The sequence below is a fragment of the Ciona robusta genome, chromosome 6 (genome assembly GCF_009617815.1).
Source record: "Ciona robusta chromosome 6, ASM961781v2".
Taxonomy (NCBI): domain Eukaryota; kingdom Metazoa; phylum Chordata; class Ascidiacea; order Phlebobranchia; family Cionidae; genus Ciona; species Ciona robusta.
In genome coordinates this window covers 1,122,557-1,141,248 of record NC_143240.1, presented here as the reverse complement: position 1 = coordinate 1,141,248, position 18,692 = coordinate 1,122,557, and the positions used below count along the sequence as shown (strand labels likewise).

The 18,692-nt window shown below is 30.9% G+C and overlaps 2 protein-coding genes across 3 annotated transcripts in view; both read left to right on the top strand.

Annotated features, from left to right (window-relative positions):
• LOC149734701 (centrosomal protein of 290 kDa-like) overlaps window positions 1-18,692 on the top strand; it is a 40,124-nt gene that overhangs the window by 17,718 nt on the left and 3,714 nt on the right. Inside the window, exons 22-46 of one of the 2 annotated variants that reach the window (XM_089880093.1) lie at window positions 4,995-5,129; window positions 5,430-5,567; window positions 5,693-5,846; window positions 6,265-6,390; window positions 6,692-6,839; window positions 7,200-7,416; window positions 8,010-8,111; window positions 8,892-8,998; window positions 9,407-9,530; window positions 9,738-9,872; window positions 10,187-10,281; window positions 10,796-10,934; window positions 11,136-11,335; window positions 11,565-11,649; window positions 11,847-11,975; window positions 12,353-12,490; window positions 13,206-13,345; window positions 13,654-13,851; window positions 14,261-14,414; window positions 15,766-15,879; window positions 16,196-16,344; window positions 16,582-16,727; window positions 17,243-17,391; window positions 17,932-18,027; window positions 18,317-18,490. In XM_089880093.1, coding sequence (XP_089736219.1) covers window positions 4,995-5,129; window positions 5,430-5,567; window positions 5,693-5,846; window positions 6,265-6,390; window positions 6,692-6,839; window positions 7,200-7,416; window positions 8,010-8,111; window positions 8,892-8,998; window positions 9,407-9,530; window positions 9,738-9,872; window positions 10,187-10,281; window positions 10,796-10,934; window positions 11,136-11,335; window positions 11,565-11,649; window positions 11,847-11,975; window positions 12,353-12,490; window positions 13,206-13,345; window positions 13,654-13,851; window positions 14,261-14,414; window positions 15,766-15,879; window positions 16,196-16,344; window positions 16,582-16,727; window positions 17,243-17,391; window positions 17,932-18,027; window positions 18,317-18,490 — 3,492 coding nt within the window. Of the gene's footprint in view, window positions 1-4,994; window positions 5,130-5,429; window positions 5,568-5,692; window positions 5,847-6,264; window positions 6,391-6,691; window positions 6,840-7,199; window positions 7,417-8,009; window positions 8,112-8,891; window positions 8,999-9,406; window positions 9,531-9,737; window positions 9,873-10,186; window positions 10,282-10,795; window positions 10,935-11,135; window positions 11,336-11,564; window positions 11,650-11,846; window positions 11,976-12,352; window positions 12,491-13,205; window positions 13,346-13,653; window positions 13,852-14,257; window positions 14,415-15,765; window positions 15,880-16,195; window positions 16,345-16,581; window positions 16,728-17,242; window positions 17,392-17,931; window positions 18,028-18,316; window positions 18,491-18,692 lie in introns of both variants that reach the window. The other variant, XM_089880092.1, reaches the window with a different exon arrangement.
• Window positions 153-4,957, top strand: LOC149734702 (uncharacterized). The gene is made up of 7 exons (XM_089880124.1): window positions 153-1,166; window positions 1,230-1,271; window positions 1,323-1,355; window positions 2,418-2,677; window positions 3,002-3,157; window positions 3,582-3,726; window positions 4,176-4,957. Exons 1-7 carry the CDS (start codon window positions 1,148-1,150, stop codon window positions 4,325-4,327), a joined length of 807 nt encoding a protein of 268 aa, XP_089736250.1. The 5' UTR covers window positions 153-1,147; the 3' UTR covers window positions 4,328-4,957.

Genomic DNA, 18,692 nt, shown 5'->3' with positions numbered 1-18,692 from the left:
CCAGACACACATGGTGTATTCATACACCTCATGCTCACTGTCAAGTTATAACATGGGTGTCTCTTATACACCAAACGCACATGTTGTATTTATACACCTCATGCTCACTGTCAAGTTATAACATGGGTGTCTTCTTATACACCAGACACACATGATGTATTCATACACCTCATGCTCACTTTCAAGTTATAACATGGGTGTAAAGTTTCAGATAAAAACACGGTTACACTTTACAAACAATACAATGTTTTTAGCCTTATATTTGCCTGACAGCAACAATTTACATTATAATTTATATTATTTAACTTTTTCCTAGACTAACTTTATTATGGTTTACTAAGTGCCAGTTAATGTGTTTCCTAGAACCTATCAATCTGTTTTGTAAACAACAGAACTAGCACTGTAGAAACTATTTCCTATTTATTCAGAATTTACTGTGGCTAGTTCTAAGTTTCACAATTTATTTTGAATTTTCGACAAATGGTAACAGATTAAATAGGTACTAGTTTATTCAGAATTTTGGCAGAAATTGTGTAAAACTGAGTTTTTGAATATTGTTTTAACAGAAACAGTCCAAAAAGAACTCAGTTTTAGCTATTCAAACTTTAAATTTAATACACAGTCTAAAAGTGTGTTAGTTTGAGCAGACAATCTGAATTTTTTGAATGTTTAACCAGAAACAGCTTATAAAAATAGTTAGTTTAGTCTACAAAATTATGTTCTGAATTTTCGACCAAAAACAAGTGAAAAGTCTAGCTCAAATAATGAAACCTTTTAGTTATGAATGAATGTAACTTGCTTTTTTCTGATCGCAGTATTCTGCTGTTCAGAAAAATGCTTACAAAGTAACATACATGGTAACTCGTAAGCTGGCATGAGGTGTATGAAACAGAACACGTGTGTTATAACGACTGTCGTTTTCCAGAACATGCGAGGATAAATAATTTACATACGTGGTAACTTGTAAGCTGGCACAAGGTGTATGAAACAGAACACGTGTGTTATAACGACTGTCGTTTTCCAGTGCATGCGAGGATAAAGCAAGTTACATTCGTTTATCTAAGCCAGCTTTTATGTACCAGCTTAACAGATTGCATATCCAGTGTTAAGTTGATTGTATATTAACTGTAGTAAAGTAATTTCGAATATGAGCAAAGACAAAACTGGTAAGTCATTTAATTTCTGCATATTTGTTCAAAATAATCTAATTTGACCAAAAAAAATTTCAGATAAAATGCCTTTGCTGGAAAAAAGTAAAACTACTGAATCGGGTAATTTTGTTTTTTCAATGCAAATTTTTTGTGCTAACTAATTTTTTTTAGGAAATTCTGAGGCAGCTAATACTAGTACTACAGGTATGTAGGTGTTCTAACTAAAACTAATTTTCCGGCACAAAAAAATGATATTGAATGAGTGAATGTAACTTATTTATCCTCACGTAGCAAGGCAATGACAGTCGTTATAACTTGAGTGTTCTGTTTCATACACCTTGTGTCTGCTTACAAGTTACCACGTTTGAAACTTATTTATCTTCGCATGACAGGAAAATGACAGTCGTTATAACACAAGTGTTCTGTTTCATACAGCTTGTGTCTGCTTACCACGTTTGAAACTTATTTATCTTCGCATGGCGGGAAAATGACAGCTGTTATAACTAGGGATGCACATTACAGAATTTCGAATCCATGAGTTTCGTATCGTCTTTTCATAGACTGCTATAAGTTTCATGACGCAAAAACTACCCAATAGTACAATTTTTGATCATTTTACAGCTCATGACCCAACAAGGCTGCTATGAAAGGGTCAATAAACTGACTTTTGTGGGTAAAATTTCTTTTTCCTATAAATATAAAAAGATTCGAAACTCTAGATTCGGAATTCTAGATTCGAAATAAAGTATTCTAGGATATCCTAGAATACCTAATTATTCTGTAATGTGCATCCCTAGTTATAACACAAGTGTTCTGTTTCATGCACTTCGTGCCAGCTTACGAGTTACCAAGTATGTTACTTTGTGGTTTTTAATGTTTTTGGCCCCGCCGTTTTGCATAATATAGTAGGGTGGAAGAAGATGGGACACCTTTTTCTTCTATTTTCTCATCCCATTTGGTAGTAAACAAATAATATTTACAGACTTATAAAACCGTATCCTCACGGCTCTTAAATAGAGTTGTTATTTGTTCAAAACACGATCAGAAAATATAGGATTTAGATGTCAACAGTATCCCATCTTACCATAAAGTAGAATACAGATAAAAAAAATTTTACCCTTTCTAAAATTTTTTTATTAGAACCCACTAAATTTGAAAGTTACGGAATCCCCCCCCAAAAAAAATTGTTAAATTTTAAAATTGTTAAGTTTTGCTTGGTAATTTTTTTCAATTAAAAAAAAACAATTTTATTTTTTTTTAAACTAGACTTGGCAACATGCGGGAGTTATGGAACAACTTCCATCCAGTCCTCTCCTGCTACAAGTGCTGCTACATCCTTGATGTTGGCTCCTGGGAGGACCTACTCTCCCGCATCTTCAGCTGTGGCTTCCCCATCCCATCGGCCATCATATCCTCCCCCCACTATATTGACTCCTCGTCATTCCATCGCTGGATCAGTGATGCCAGGATCGGAAGAGAAGAAGAAGAAGAAACCTCCTCCTCCCTTCCTGCAAAAAGAAGTCAAAGTAAAAAATATTTTTTTATAATTTTTTTCTTCAATAATATTTTTTTTATAAATCAAAGTAAAAATATTTTTTATTTTTGTTTATTTTATAATGATTTTTTTATAATTTTTTTTATTTATCAACTTAGTAAAAATACAATTTTATAAAAAAAATGTTCTAATTAAAGTTATTTGTGTTTTTAAATACACTTTATTATAAAATATTATGTTTTTTTCATTTAAAAAGTATTTATAATAAAATCTAATTTGATAAAAGATTCCAAAAATTTCCTAAATAAAAACACTTTGCATTATAATAAAATTCATTTATTTTTGTTATTTTCAGATCAAAAATGCCAAAGAAATTAACCATTCAATGTTACTACAAATACTACATAAGAAGTTTTTAGCAGATTATGAAAAATGGCACAAAAAAACACGAACTTTTAAAATGGCGAATCTTATTGTCACAATTATTATTATATCTGTACAAGTTACTCAAGTAAGATTTAAGAAAATATAAGCTTTAATTTTTTTCTAAAAGGAAGGCTCTAAATTGAGTTATTACCATGAATTAATGTAACTTGCTTTATACTTATGGCTGGAAAACGATAGTCGTTATAACACGGGTGTTCTGTTTCATACACATCGAAAAACAGATAAAAGCTTAAGCTATTTTTTTCTTTTTAGGCACCAATGTTATAAATTAACAGTGAGTATGAAGTGTATGAATACACCGTGTGTGTCTGGTGCATAAAAAGACACCCATGTTATAACTCAACAGTGAACATGAGGTGTATGAATACACCATGTGTGTCTGGTGTATAAGAAGACACCCATGTTATAACTCAACAGCGAGCATGAGGTGTATAAATACACCATATCCTTTCAAAATAAATACAAATTACACCTAAACCAATTACCAGGTCATATTGTTCCAACTGAGCGATAAAACATTGAGTTCAGCCACCAAAAAAGCTGCTGCTACAATTCTGCCGTCCATTACAAGTGCTATACTTGCTTTGCAACTAAAGCTAGGATGGTCAGAGAAAGGAACGAGGTGCAAAAAAGGTATGTGTGTGTAAATACACAACTGTGTTAAGACCTGACAGTGAGCATGAGGTGTATGAATACACCATGTGTGTCTGGTGTATAAGAAGACACCCATGTTATAACTTGACAGTGAGCATGCGGTGTATGAAGACATCATGTGTGTCTGGTGTATAAGAAGACACCCATGTTATAACTTGACAGTGAGCATGCGGTGTATGAAGACATCATGTGTGTCTGGTGTATAAGAAGACACCCATGTTATAACTTGACAGTGAGCATGAGGTGTATGAATACATCATGTGTGTCTGGTGTATAAAACACCCATGTTATAACTCAACAGTAAGCATGCGGTGTATAAAAACACCATGTGTGTCCGGTGTATAAGAAAACACCCATGTTATAGCTCAACAAAAAACATACAGTGATAAAGTGTAATGAATCAAAAATAACTCAAAAACTTTGTACAGCGGCTGCATTATTCAAGAAGTTGGCCACACATTCAAAATATCGCATGGAGATGCTAGAGGCTGGCGGCGTTTTTTCAGACACTTCAAAAATATGGAATCTTGCTTTGATATCTGAATCTTCTGAAATACCAGCTTTTGTTTCAGCTTATTGACGATTTCTGTTGTATATTGAAGATTTCTATTGTTTATTGAAGATTTCTGTTGTATGTTGAAAATTTCTATTGTATATTGGAGATTTCTATTGTATATTGAAGATTTCTATTGTACAAAATATACCAGATATTTTGCAAAATTGTACTCTTTTCGCAAAAAATAAAATTACAATTCGATTTTTACTGCGAAAATAAACAGACACTTTAAATCTATATAACTTTTTCTTTTATGACTTTTTTATTCTGTCTATTAAACTGTTAATATATATTTTATAGTTAAAAATATCCAATTATTTTAACACTCTTTTTAAGGTACCAACTTTTACATAGTTTTTTCTTTTACGAAAATAACCGTGAATTCATAAATTTTGGAGCCATTTTTGGTACAATAAAAACACAAAAATTACACTTTCAGACAAAAAAAAACATCTGTATTTCTAAAAAATGCTGTTTGAGAAGTAAAAAATACGATTTTTTACAAAATTGCGATACTTTTTAAGTATACTACTTATAAAATACGATTTTTTTTTAGAAAACATAAAAAAAAATTTTATTAAATATTTTGGTTAAAAATAATTTTTTTGTTTATAAAGTCTTTTTGTAACATAGTTTTTCACCTATATTCGTACAGGTTTGTAACATAGTTTTTTACCTATATTCGTAACAGGTGACCTTGCTTGAAATGAAAGAACTGAATGAACGACAGCGAGCAGACCATGCCACAAAAATGTATAATAAACTCAAGTCTTCACTAAATGAACTTGAAAACAGAAATTCTGAACTAGATCAAAAATTCAGTGAAGTAGGTTTTGAAATTTTTGTTGTTTTTCTGTTATTTCTGCTACCAGGCATAATGCAAATAATCTTTCAATGGTTTATCTGGTATAAAAGGAAGTGTATTTCCAACGTTTCATCTGCCATTTGGAACGAAATTGTTTTATTTTTCCATAAAGTCTAGCCAGATGGCATATGAAACCTCGGAAATACGTTTTTCTAAAAAAATTTGGAAACACACTACTTTTTTTATAAAAAATTTGGAAATGCACTACGTTTTTCTCAAAAAATTTTGGAAATACACTTTTTTTACTAATTTCTTGCTTAGTTGACAAAAATGAACATGGAGGCGCAGAAGACGGAACGAGATCTTCGGGATGAACTTGCAGAGGTTGTTCCTCGATCTGTAAGTGATGCTGATCGGAAGAAGATGGCTCTTCTTCAGGAAGATCTCGTGAAAACTAAGGTGACATCAACAAAATCATCATAAAAAAACAACAAAAAAATCAACAACAAAAAAACAATAAAAAATTAACAAAAAAAAACAAAAAAATCAACAGAAAAATCAACAAAAAATCCACTCTTCCACAGCTAAAGATGTCCAAACTACAAGACATTGCTGAAATTTCTCGGAATCAACTACAAAGCGTTCAATCGCAACAACAAGCGAGAGACAGGGAGTTGAAATCGTTACGTCAACAATTAAAAACGTTTCAACATCAAACAGATAATAACGCATTGATTGGTAAAAAATTATTTATTTTTTAAAAGTTATTGTTGTTTTTTTGCAGAAAAAGTGGATTTTTGTTTAAAAATTTTTGTTTTTCATTGTACAGATTATATTTTCCCTTGTTTCTTTACATTTACTGTGTTTTTTTTTGTCTTTCGAAATTATATTTTCTGTTCAAAAGAATATATATATATATATACCTGTTCTTGCTTGTTTTTTTACATGTTTATTACAGTTTTTATAAAACTTTTGAATTTATAAATTACCGTTTAAATCCTTTTTTTGACATTTTCTTGCTTTTTAACCTGTTTTTTTTTTAATTTAAAATTAACAATTCTGCTAAAAATTTGTTTTTCAACAAAAATTTTATTTTTTTTTTATCGAATTTATGCCATCAATATATCTATAATAACATAAAAATCTTATAAAACAGGCCAACTACACCACCAAGTGTTGACATTGCAAGCGAGCGAGTCAGATTTGGAACGAAAATTATCAAATACAAGACAGGATGTTACTAAATTGAAAGCGAAACTTTTTAAAGCTGAAAAACTCACTGGTAGGTTTTGTGTGTTTGTTGTTATTCTTGTTTTTGTTTGTCTATGTGTCTGTTTTGGTGTGTTTATTGTTGAGATATGTTTATATTTGTTTTTTCTGTATGTCTTTTTTGCGTGTTTTTTGTTAGGCTATATTTATATTTGTGTTTGTTTTTCTGTTTGTGTCTTTTTTGTGTGTTTGTTGAGATATATTTATATATTCTTTTTTCGCTGTGTGTGTCTGCTTTTTGTGTCTGTTTTCAAAAACCCCAAAATTATTTTATTTTTTTTCACCAGATTTTTACGTTTAATTTTTTTTACCAGACGAAAAAGAAGATGCGGTTTACCTCACAAGAGCAGAATGCAACACAAAAATCAGAAATTTACGAAAAACCATCCAGAGTTTGCGGCAACAGTTCAGTGGTGCTTTGCCGATTTCACAACAAGAAAAATTCGCCAGAACTATGATACGGTACTTTTTTTATTACTGTTGTTGTTCTTGTTGCAAATTTCTTGGTCATAAATTTTTGGTTATTTAGTGGGGTATTTCATATTTATATTTTTGTTTTTTTTTACTTTTTTTAAAAGTGTTATAGTTTTGTTTTTCTGTCTTTTTTCACTTGTTTATATATATATAAATATAGAATTTTTATTTTTTGGGTTCCTTTTTATATTTTATTCTTGTTTTTTGGATGTTATTGTTTTTTTTGTTTTTTTTTTCTTTTATAATCCTTCCTGTTTTATAAAATATATTTCCTTTTATTTTTATGCTAAATTTTTCTCTCTTTTTTTTGCTCTTAAAAATGTTTCACTGAAAATAATTTCTTCACAGATTGAGAGGAGACAAAAAATTGGTTGAAGAAGAAATGAGAAAGATGAGAATCGAGCGCGAGAAGCTTGAGGATCAGCTCCTGGAGGCGGAAGTCCGGAAGAAAGGACTGGAGGACCTAAGAAGAGCAATTGAGGATAAACGAGGAGCAGACCAGCTGACGGAATGGTGTAGAAAAATGGATGGGCTCAGATTACAAGATATGAAATTACAGAGACAGGTGAATGAATAGTTAATTTGTGTAACAGATAAAATATATATAAATTTTCAAAAAAAAATGTAAAATATACATAAAAAAAAACATTAAATTAAATATATATAAAAATTGTAAAATATAAATAAAAAAAACATTAAATTAAAATTTTTATTTTGCCTAAAATAGTTTTTGGAATATGTATTTTTTTGTTGTATGTAACTTATATATCCTCCAAATGCAGGGCAATGGCAGTCGTTAAAGCAGGGTCTTATTATATCGCAATTGAGTGTGTCCTTGGGCAAGACACTTAACGGCAATTTCTCCAACCCAGTGGTCACTAATGGGTTGTCCAAATTATCAGCCACACATAAAAACGGTTATCCACATAGTAACATACTTGGTAACTCTTAAGCAGACACTAGGTCTATTAAACAGAAAACCGTGTTATAACGACTGTCATTACCCCACCACACAAGGATAAATAATTCGTTTTTATTATATATTTTCATATCTATGTATTTTCTTATGTTATAACAACTGACATTACCCCACCACACAAGGATAAACAAGTTACATTCATTATTCATAATATATTTTGATATATTTATATATATTAGGTGACGCGGCAAAATGAGCAAATTTCTTACATGGAAAGATTAAACAACCAACATGAAAACACTATTTCTAGCTTGGAAGAAGACATTGTTCAAATGTTAAAGGTGTGATTTCTTCATTGGAAATGTAATGTTATTCTATATGGGTGAGGTCCTACAACAGGACACGCATAGGGCCTTAGATTTAGGCCAGAGTTGGCAATTTACTTTATTCTCTATGGGTGAGGTCCTACAGCAGAGCATAATATAACAAAATATATGCCAGCGGTTCTCAACCTCCGTTCCACATCAATTTTTCTGCCAGTCCGCCAAAAATATTACAATTTTACATCTAATTTGCAAAATGCAAGATGTTGTAGTCTTGTCTATTGATTAAAGTAATAAAATATCAAATTTAAACTGATTTAGAACTTGGCCAGTTCCGTAATTTTCAGCACTGTGACGTAACATAGAGTTCATGGTCTACTTTGGGCGTAATTACATTTGGGTTGATTTTTTAAGGTCCAGCGGTGTGCAAAATTTGTTTTAAAATTTTAGAGGTCCACAAGCTAAAAAGGCTGGGAAACACTGACATAAAATAACGAAATATATATAGTAGGGTGGGGGAAGATGGGACACCTTTTTATTCTATTTTCTCGTCCAATTTCGTGGGAAGCATATAAAACTTAAGAATTATGAAACCTTATCCCTACGACTCCCATACACCAATGTTAAGTATTTAAAACACGATCAGGATGTTTGGATATCATGTGCTAAAGGTGTCCCATCTTCCCCCACCCTACTGTACATTTTGTTATGTATTCTGATTTGGGGAATTTTCGCCTGTCTGCATACTTTGATGTTTTTAAAATGTGGCGACTAATATTATTATGTTTCTATGTATAGGTACAGGAGGACCACCAGGTGGAGTGGGAGAGCAGAGAGAGCGAGTTAGAACGATTACTCGACCAATTTCAAAATCAACAACGCGAAGTTAATAAAAGAGCAAAAAAGTTTGTATTTTTATTATTTTTTAACTAAATAGGATTTTGCTCCTACCCATTAGTCATTCTGATTGTCCAAAGTGTCAGAAATTTCCAAAAAATGTAGCTTTAGACATTTTACGTTATTATTTTTCGTTTTTTTCACTGTTTTTTTTATGTAATTTTTTATTACTTTCCAAAAATGATTACCCACAAAAATACATGTGTGGTGACTTTTCAGGAAGACACTGTATTTTGCCAGAACTAAAAACTTTGTTTTTTTAATTATTTTATAACCAAAATGTTCATTTCATGAAAATTTCAACAAAACCCCCATTTGTGGCAAAATAACAAATTATTCAACAAAAAATCTAAGATTTTATAGCTATCATTAATTCATTACCAAACTAAAATTTTACCCTTTAATTATTCTTACAGATTGGACGATTTTAGCGAAATTTTGCCTCAAACGTCACTTTCTGTTGAAGATCAATTGAAAAAAGCTTTGGAAACAATAAAAGAACAAAGAAAAACAATGACAAATCTACAAGCGCAAGTTAAGGTATTACGAACTCAATTTTGCACTTTTTTTGCACAACTCGATTAACAGTGTAGAACCTAATCAAGTGTTTTTGGTATTCGTCGTGAAATATATATCTCATACAGAACTAAATTTGTTGAAGTTTTTGTCCGTTATATTTTCGTAGCACCAGATCCTATTTTTTTATTTATTTCTGTTTTTATTTATTTATTTTTTTTTTTTTTGTAGAATCTTGAATTTGAATCGGATCGTTTAAAAGACGCTCGACACGCACTTGAGGGCGATATAACGTCACGTGATCGAATTATCAACGAGTTGCGACTTCACATGCCGACTACTGTTGTTCTGCCGGAACCTCATACAGTGAGATATGTTGAATTTATTGATTTTGTTGACTTTTTGTTGATTTTGGTGAATTTGTTGATTTATTAGTTGTTTTTTGTTGAATTTGTTGATTTGTGTTGATTTGGTAACTTTTTATTGAATTTGTTAATTTTTTGTTGAGTCTGTTGTTTTTTTTCTTAATTTTTGGTGTTTTTGTTGTTGAATCTATTAATCTAAATTCAACATATTAAATTATAAGTATATCTATACGTTTTCTGCAATATTTAGTAAATTTGTTGAAAAGTTTTGTTGATTTTTGTTGAAATATTTTGTTGATAAATATATTTCAACAGACGGATAACGAATCAAAACAACAACTCAACGTGGCATTAAACACGATTGAAACTTTAAAGAAAAGATTATCTGCTAAAGAACAAAGTATAGAAAGGTATGTATGCGCTATGGCACAGTAGTTAGAGTTGCCTGCCTCTAGACCAGAGGTTTTGGGTTCAAAGCTTGGCGCTGCTACCATTGCAAGTGTACGTGTCAAAAAACATTCTTTTTAAATTAAAAAAAAAAAAATTTTTTTAAATTTTTTAAATTTTTTTTTAACTTCTAGACCAGAGGTTATGGGTTCAAAGCTTGATGATGCTACCATTGTAAGCGTACGTGTCAAAAAACATTCTTTTTAAATGTTTTTTTAATTTTTAAAAAAAAAAATTTTTTTAATTTTTTTATAATTTTTTTAATTTTTTTTAACTTCTAGACCAGAGGTTATGGGTTCAAAGCTTGATGCTGCTACCATTGTAAGCGTCTGTGTCAAAAAACAGTTTTTTCAAAATTTTTTTTTTTAATTTTTTTCAAAAATTTTTTTTTTAGCCTCTAGACCAGAAGTTATGGGTTCAAAACTTGATGCTGCTACCATTGTAAAACACTTTTTCAATTTTTTTTTGATTTTTTAGGTATAAAGAATTGCTTGAAGAATCGCGCAGAGATCACGAAATGATGTCAGCAGCTCATGAGCGTGATATGCTGCTCATGCAAAATAAGATTCACGTGAAAACTGATGACGCATTCAACAAGTTTAAACAGGCAGCTACTGTAAGTATTTATAGTAGTTTTTTATTTTATTTTAACTTATTTTTTATTAGAAAAATATTCCTCCAGGGTTTAAAAAAACAAACATTTTCAAACTGTGCACATTTAAAACAAAATAATTTTCATTTTAAAATTTGTTTCTGAGAAAATTTTTTTTTTTCGTTTTTTTTTGCAACGGGTAAAATTTCTTCTTTATCCTCCAAGAGCGCCTCCCAACCTCCAGGATCGTCTGCTCCCTCCGCATCCGATCTTCGTCATCTTAACGAGTTGGAAGACATGGTTCGCGAGCAAGATGCTGCAATGTCGGCTCTTATGGAAAGAGTTCGATCGTCAAACGCGGATATTTCTCGCCACAAGAGAGCGCTGTTAGACACCAAGAAACAACATGAGGCAGAAAAAATGAAGTAATTTTTTTTATCTTTTGTTTCATAGTTTTATTTATCTTTTTTGTAGTTTTTTTCTTTTTTTTGCAGTTTTTTATCGCTTTTTTTTATTTTTACGTTTTTTGTAGTTTTTTTTTCTATACCTTTTGTTTTTACCTTTTTTCCCATTTTATTGAAACTTTTATAGTTTTTATTCATAATTTTTGTTTTTATTTTTTTATAAATTACACATACAATTTTTTTGCTACAGAATGCAAGAGACACATGACGTCATGTTAAACGCATTACGTATGAAACTCGCAAAGAAACATAAACAAGTTGAGGCAACAACAACGGTAAGATTTAACAAAAAAAAACAGTTTCTCTTTTTGTTATTCAATTATTTGTTTTCACAAAAAAATACAAAAGAAATAGCTTTTTCACAAAACAACCATTTTTGTCTTTAAAAATCTTTTTTTTTAAATAAATGTAAAAAAGCATTACTTTTTTACAAATATTAAACATTTTTTTGTAATTTATTGTTTTTATACAGGAATTATCAGTCACAAAAGAAGAATTGAAGAGACAGAAGGATGCGAACACCCGTGCCCCTGCCGCATCCATGAAAAACCTTGTTCAGCGTTTAAAGGAAGAACTTGCTGAAAAAGAAAAACAACAACAGGTATTGTTAATGTTTACAATATCACGTTTTTATATAAAACAACTTCTTTAAGGGATTTTGATTTAAAAACGCTGACCACAAAGTAGCATACTAACTCGAAAGTGATGTATGAAACAAAACACCTGTGTTATAATGACTGTCGTTTTCTACCAGGCAAGGATAAATAAGTTACATGCGTGGTAACTCGTAAGCTGGCACAAGGTGTATGAAACAGAACACCTGTGTTATAACGACTGTCGTTTTCCGGCCACGCGAGGATAAATAAGTTACATTAATTCCTAGCAGGGTTTTTATCTGGTTTATCTATACAAAAGCCACATATTATTTCACTTCAACAAAGAAAAACACAAAATTTAGCTTAAAAATCTCGTTTTCAGCAATTAAGCCATGCGTTAAAAGAGCTACGTGTTGATCTGGTGCAGCAGGCTCAAGAAAACGTACGAGCGGCAACCGCCGGAGAAGCTGACACTCATAATGTTACAATTCTCGTGGAAAAGAGAACAGCTCATTATAAGGTAAATCATATTGTGACCTTTGGTTGTTTATTAAATAAGAAAACAAAGCTAGCGAACAAAACAGATCTTAAAATGTAGTATCAACGTTACGGTGTAATATGTAATGAATTAAAAACAAAACCTTCGTCAATGTCATTCAGTAACGTAACATGTGACTCACCAAATACCGCATTGTGGCGCTATAGCAAATAAAGTAAATGATTGGGACCTAATTAATATCATAACAAAAGCATATTTTTTTATCCATTAAAATATTTATTAAGTAAATAAACGTGAATTTTTATCTATTAATACTTTTGTTAAGAAGTTGTTATTTTTTTTTTCAAATTAGTTTTCATAAATAGGTGTATAAAAGTTAACAAAAAAGCGAAAATCACAAAATAGCTGCAATTTCAACAAAAATTCGCCAAAAATTTAAACCAACCAATCAAAAATCACCAAAATTTAAATCGACCAATCAAAATCCACCAAAATTTAAACCAACCAATCAAAATCCACCAAAATTTAAACCAACCAATCAAAATTCAACAAAATTTAAACCAACCAATCAAAATTCAACAAAATTTAAACCAACCAATCAAAACAGGTCAAAATAAGGCAATTTAAGTACATGAAATATATATATTCATATTTTTTCAATAAAAAATTATTCTTTTTCGTTTACTACTAAATGGGACGGGAAAATAAAATAAAAACATGAACCATCTTACCCCAGGACGACATTGAAGATTTGAAAGACGAAATTGCCCAGCTTCGTCGCAATTTAAAACAATCGGAAAAAACGGAAACTACTCTTAAATCTGAGCTCCGGAAGACTTTAGAAGAGGCAGAGAAGAAGAGTCAAGTCATCCAAAGGTATTTTAATTTTTTCTTGTTATATTTATTCAAGTGTTTAGTTATGATTATCGTAGTTTTGAATATATGGTTGGGTGGGGAAGGATGGGACACATTTCATTCCATTTTTTCATCCCATTTGGTAGTAAACAAAGAACATTCAAATGATTATTAAACTGTATCCTCACGACTTCCATAGACCACTGTTAATTGTTTAAAACACGATCAGGATATTGGGATTTTATTTGCCAAAGGTGTCCCGTCTCCCCCCTACTATATATATTAGAACTATGGAAAAATAATTTTTAAATTATTTCATTTTTTTAAAGATTAAAGTCCGATCTCCACACGAAGGAGACAGAGAGCAAAGATCTTCGCGAGAAGATGAAGAGGTTGCTCCGAAACAAAGGTCCGGATGCGGGGATCAAGTTTGGGGAGGATCAACCTCTAAAGATCAAATTATCGGAAGGGAGAAAAGTGGAAGAGGATGAGATCAAACCTGTGGATGCAGGGACCAAAAATTTGAGGTTCGAGAGTTTTTCGTTGACCTCGTGCTTATTGTTGAGTTTAATTTAGTTTAAAAATTTTTAAAAATGATTAAGTATATCTTAAATTTTAAAAAAAGTCTAAAAATTTTAGGTTTAAGAGTTTTTTCGTGGGCATCGTGCTGATTGTTAAGTTTTGTTTAGGTCAAAAATAAAAAAATGAAAAAAAAGATTAAGTACAATTTAAATTTTAAAAAAGTCTAAAAGTTTGAGATTTGATAGTTTTTCGTTGACCTCGTACTCATTGTTGAATTTTGTGGTTTAATTTGAAGTCAAATGTTTAAATTTACAAAAAAAATTAGGATTTAAATTTACAAAAAAAATTAGGTTTTGTATATTTATTTTAAGTTTAGTAATTATTGTTTGAGAATATTTTTGTATGCTACAGCAGGCCAAGCTCTGCAAGTTCAAAGTTACCAAGATCAGTTTATTCAAGTCAAGACGGAGAAAAAAATGAAAAATTAAAATCGGAAATCGTGAATTTGAAACGTGAAGTGGAAAATCTAAAGGAAAAATTAAAGAAAAAAACAGAAATCCCTGATAAGGTAAAGTTTTTAAATTTTGGTAAAATTTTTTTTTTTTTATATCTTAGACAAAATGAATTTATTTTTCTGTATTTTAGGAAAAAATGTTTTAATTTTTAAAAGTTCGGGTAAAAAAGTTTGGTTTAGGATTTTAGAAAACAAGTTTTTTTTTTAGATTTCAATTAAAGTTCTTTTTTTTTTTTTTTTTTAAATGTGTATGAAATCTTATTTTTTTTTTGGAATTTGGAGAAAAAATATTTTATTTGTTGAATTTTTTGTAAAATTCTGTTATTTTTGTCAAACTTAAAATGTTATTTTTTATTATAAACAAAAAAAGTTTAATTTTTAAAAACTGGCTACAAATTTTTACTATTTCAAAAATTATCAAAAAAATATTCAACAAACAAAAAAAATATAACATAAAACATGATTTTTCGTAAAAATTTATATAAAAAAGTTATAACTCTAACCACCACGCCCCCAAAGAAATGGTCACGCCTACTTTTAAGCTCCACCAGTTAAACAAATATACCCTTTGGCCAGATTTCTAAAGCCTTTTGTGGAGCCGGAGTCACATTATAACGTATTGTGCTTCAATGTAATATGACTCTTAATTATAAAGGGTCTATAAGAGTGCTCAACTAGTTATACTGAAGTTGAATGTAGTTGTATTGTACATGGTTTTTATGTAGGATTAAAAAAAATGTATTTTAGTGAGATATGTGGGCTTTAGAGTTTTGTTTTCAATTATAAAGTTTATTTGTTGCAGTCAGGCATGATATAATGTATGTCGAATATAGAAAATTTATTTTTGTAATATGTTATAATTATAAGAACATGAGGTGTATGAATACACCATGTGTGTCTGGTGTATAAGAAGACACCCATGTTATAACTTGACAGTGAGCATGAAGTGTATGAATACACCATGTGTGTCTGGTGCATAAGAAGACACCCATGTTATAACTTGACAGTGAGCATGAAGTGTATGACGATTTTTTTTTCTAAAAAATGCCCTATAGTATAATCAAGTTATAACATGAGTGTCTTCTTATACACCAGACACACATGGTGTATTCATACACCTCATGCTCACTGTCAAGTTATAACATGAGTGTCTTCTTATACACCAGACACACATGGTGTATTCATACACCTCATGCTCACTGTTGAGTTATAACATGGGTATCTTCTTATACATCAGACACACATGGTGTTTTCACACACCTCATGCTCACTGTCAAGTTGTAATCTGGGTGTCTTCTTATACACCAGACACACATAGTTTATTCATACACCTCATGCTCACTGTCAAGTTTTAACACGAATGTCTTCTTATACACCAAACACACATAACATTTCATACATACAGACCACACTGGAAGTAGCAAAATGGGATGTTAAAAAACAGTGGCAATCCAAAGTTGAAAGTTTAAAATCTAAACTACAAGACGCAGAAAAACAAGTAACAGCACAAGATAAACAAGTAAGTTTTTTGTTGTTTTATTTTATTGTAATTTTGTTATTCTTTGCTAGTTCTGTTGTAATTAATTTTTTTATTTTTTCTCTTGTATTATTTATATATTACAATTATTATTTTTAACTTATATATGCTTATTATTTTTTTAGTTAGTCTTTCATTGTTTTTTTTTTTTATTTTTTGCTTGTTTTTATTGTTGTTTAGTTTTTTTATGATTTTGTATTATTTATATATTAAAATTAATATTTTCAAGTTATCTTTGCTTTTTATTTTATTTCTGTTTTTTTTACAAATAAAAAAAAAACTTTAAATTATTCTTTAGATCGCTGCACTGCGTGTCGCGAATTCTCGCTTGGAAAAAGAAAAACTTAGAAAACAGGTAATTCCCCTAAACCAATACACGGATGATGCAGCGCCACCTAATGGAATCGAAGTAAAACAACATCTGCATACTATCGAGGAACTTAGCAGGTGCTGTTATGATGTCATACTTGACAGTGAGCATGAGGTGTATCAATACACCATGTGTGTCTGGTGTATAAGAAGGCACCCATGTTATAACTTGACAGTGAGCATGAGGTGTAAAAACATGCAAAATGTGTCTTGTGTATTCATACACCTCATGCTCATATTACACTCGACAGCGAGCATGAGGTCATATTACACTCGACAGCGAGCATGAGGTGTATATAAATCCCATTATTCCAGTCGTCTGCATGATCTTGGAGAGGAAAACAGCGACTTGAAAAAAATGACGACGCTTCCTAAAAACAAACTAATAACAGAAATGCAAATGAAAAACCAACACCTTTCAGATCAAATGCAAGATTTACAAAAAGAGTTATTAACTGCAGGTAAAGAATGCGTTATTAAGGTAATGGGCAATCCTGGCCTAAATCTTAGGCGCCATGGCATGCCTTACTGTATGACCTCACCCATATAGATTGTGCGTATACAATGTTGGGGTAATGGGCCAACTCTGGCCTAAATCTAAGGTGCCATGGCATGCCCATATCGAACAGGGTATTAGGCCAACTTTGGCCTATATTCCCGTTTTAGGCTGTTAAGTGTCTTGTTCAAGGACACAAAATGCTAGCAGCACCAAGCTTTGAACTGGGTACCATCTGGTTATAATTGAAGTACTTTAACCCTGAGGGATAAGACAGGACACCTTTAACACATAATATCCAGATATCTTGATCGTGTTTTAAACAATTAACAACGGTCTATGAAAGTCGTGAGGATACGGTTTTATATTTCTTTAAATGTTTTTTGTTTACTATCAAATGAGACGAGAAAATTGATTAAAACAGTGTCCTATCTTCCCCACCCTACTATATAATGGTTTAATAAATTGGATATTTTACAGGATTGCGTCATGAAACGGACGAAACGCTTGCGTCACAATTTGAAGATAGAGAAAACCGAATGCAGGGTCGTATTTTACAACTGGCGTCAGAAAATACACAGTTTCAATTTGAAATTGAGCAAATTAAACATGATGTGCCAAGACTACAGGTATTGTGTTTTTGTGACTTGAGGGTTTTAGGTTCAAGGCTCACTGTGGTGGGTTCTGTATGGTGTAGTTTTATGTGTTTTTTTGGTTTGTAAGTTGTAGTTAAATAGTATTGCAAGACGCCTGTTTTTAAACTGGACAGTGAGCATAAGGGGTATGAATACACCATGTGTGTCTGGTGTATAAGAAGACACTCATGTTATAACTTGACAGTGAGCATGAGATGTATGAATACACCATGTGTGTCTGGTGTATAAGAAGACGCTCATGTTATAACTTGACAGTTAGCATAAAGGGTATGAATACACCATGTGTGTCTGGTGTATAAGAAGACACCCATGTTATAACTTGACAGTGAGCATGAGGTGTATGAATACACCATGTGTGTCTGGTGTATAAGAAGACACCCATGTTATAACTTGACAGTGAGCATGAGGTGTATGAATACACTATGTTTGTCTGGTGTATAAGAAGACACCCATGTTATAACTTGACAGTGAGCATGAGGTACAAAACATTTTTAACATGTTTTCATTTGACAGGAAAGAGTTGAATTTCAACAACGTTTTATCAACTTGTTGAAATCCGAGAAAGCCGAACTTCAACAACGCGTTGATAAACTAAAAATTCAACGAAAAGTAAGAAAAATAAAAAACTATCCTCAAAAAAAAGTTTAAAAAAGAAAAAGTTAAAAAAAAAATAAATAAAAGAGACAAAATAAAATGCAAAATTCCCCCCCCCCTAAATATTAATTAGAAAATATAGGGTAATAAATAAATAAGAAAAATGATAATAATTTCTAATTAAAAGAAATTTTAAATAAAGCAATTCAAGTTAAATAATTGAAAAAAAATCAATTTTCAAATATAGAAATAAAATTAGTAAAAAAAATATCTCAAACTTTTGCTCTTATTTTTTTTATTTTAGGGTCCGGATGTTGGGGGAAGTGGGAAGAACATCCAAGAGCTAGAGAAGACAGTTATCTTGATGAAGAAAGTCGTAGAACGAGTTCAACGAGAAAATGAGGATTTGAAAAAAGCTCCCGGCGTCGTGTCTAATCAATTACTTGAGCAACTTAAATCCGAAAATCAACTTTTAAAAGTGAGTTTTTTTTACTTTTTGAATTTGAGAACCTTTTTTAAATGTTTAAGCATGTTTTTATATGTGTATTTTGTAAAAATTTATTTTCAAATGTAAAATGTTTCCTTTTATGATATTGCTGATAATTACGAAGCTTTTGGGTGTTTTTTTTAAATTTTGACTTAAAAGTATTTCAAGTTAATTATAACCTTTTAAAATTAAA

Bases quoted from the DNA above. Each gene is read 5' to 3' on its own strand.
- LOC149734702 (XM_089880124.1), top strand. The intron at 1,356-2,417 runs GTATGTAGGTGT...TTTTTAAACTAG, and splicing joins AGCTAATACTAGTACTACAG to ACTTGGCAACATGCGGGAGT. The intron at 2,678-3,001 runs GTAAAAAATATT...TGTTATTTTCAG, and splicing joins TCCTGCAAAAAGAAGTCAAA to ATCAAAAATGCCAAAGAAAT.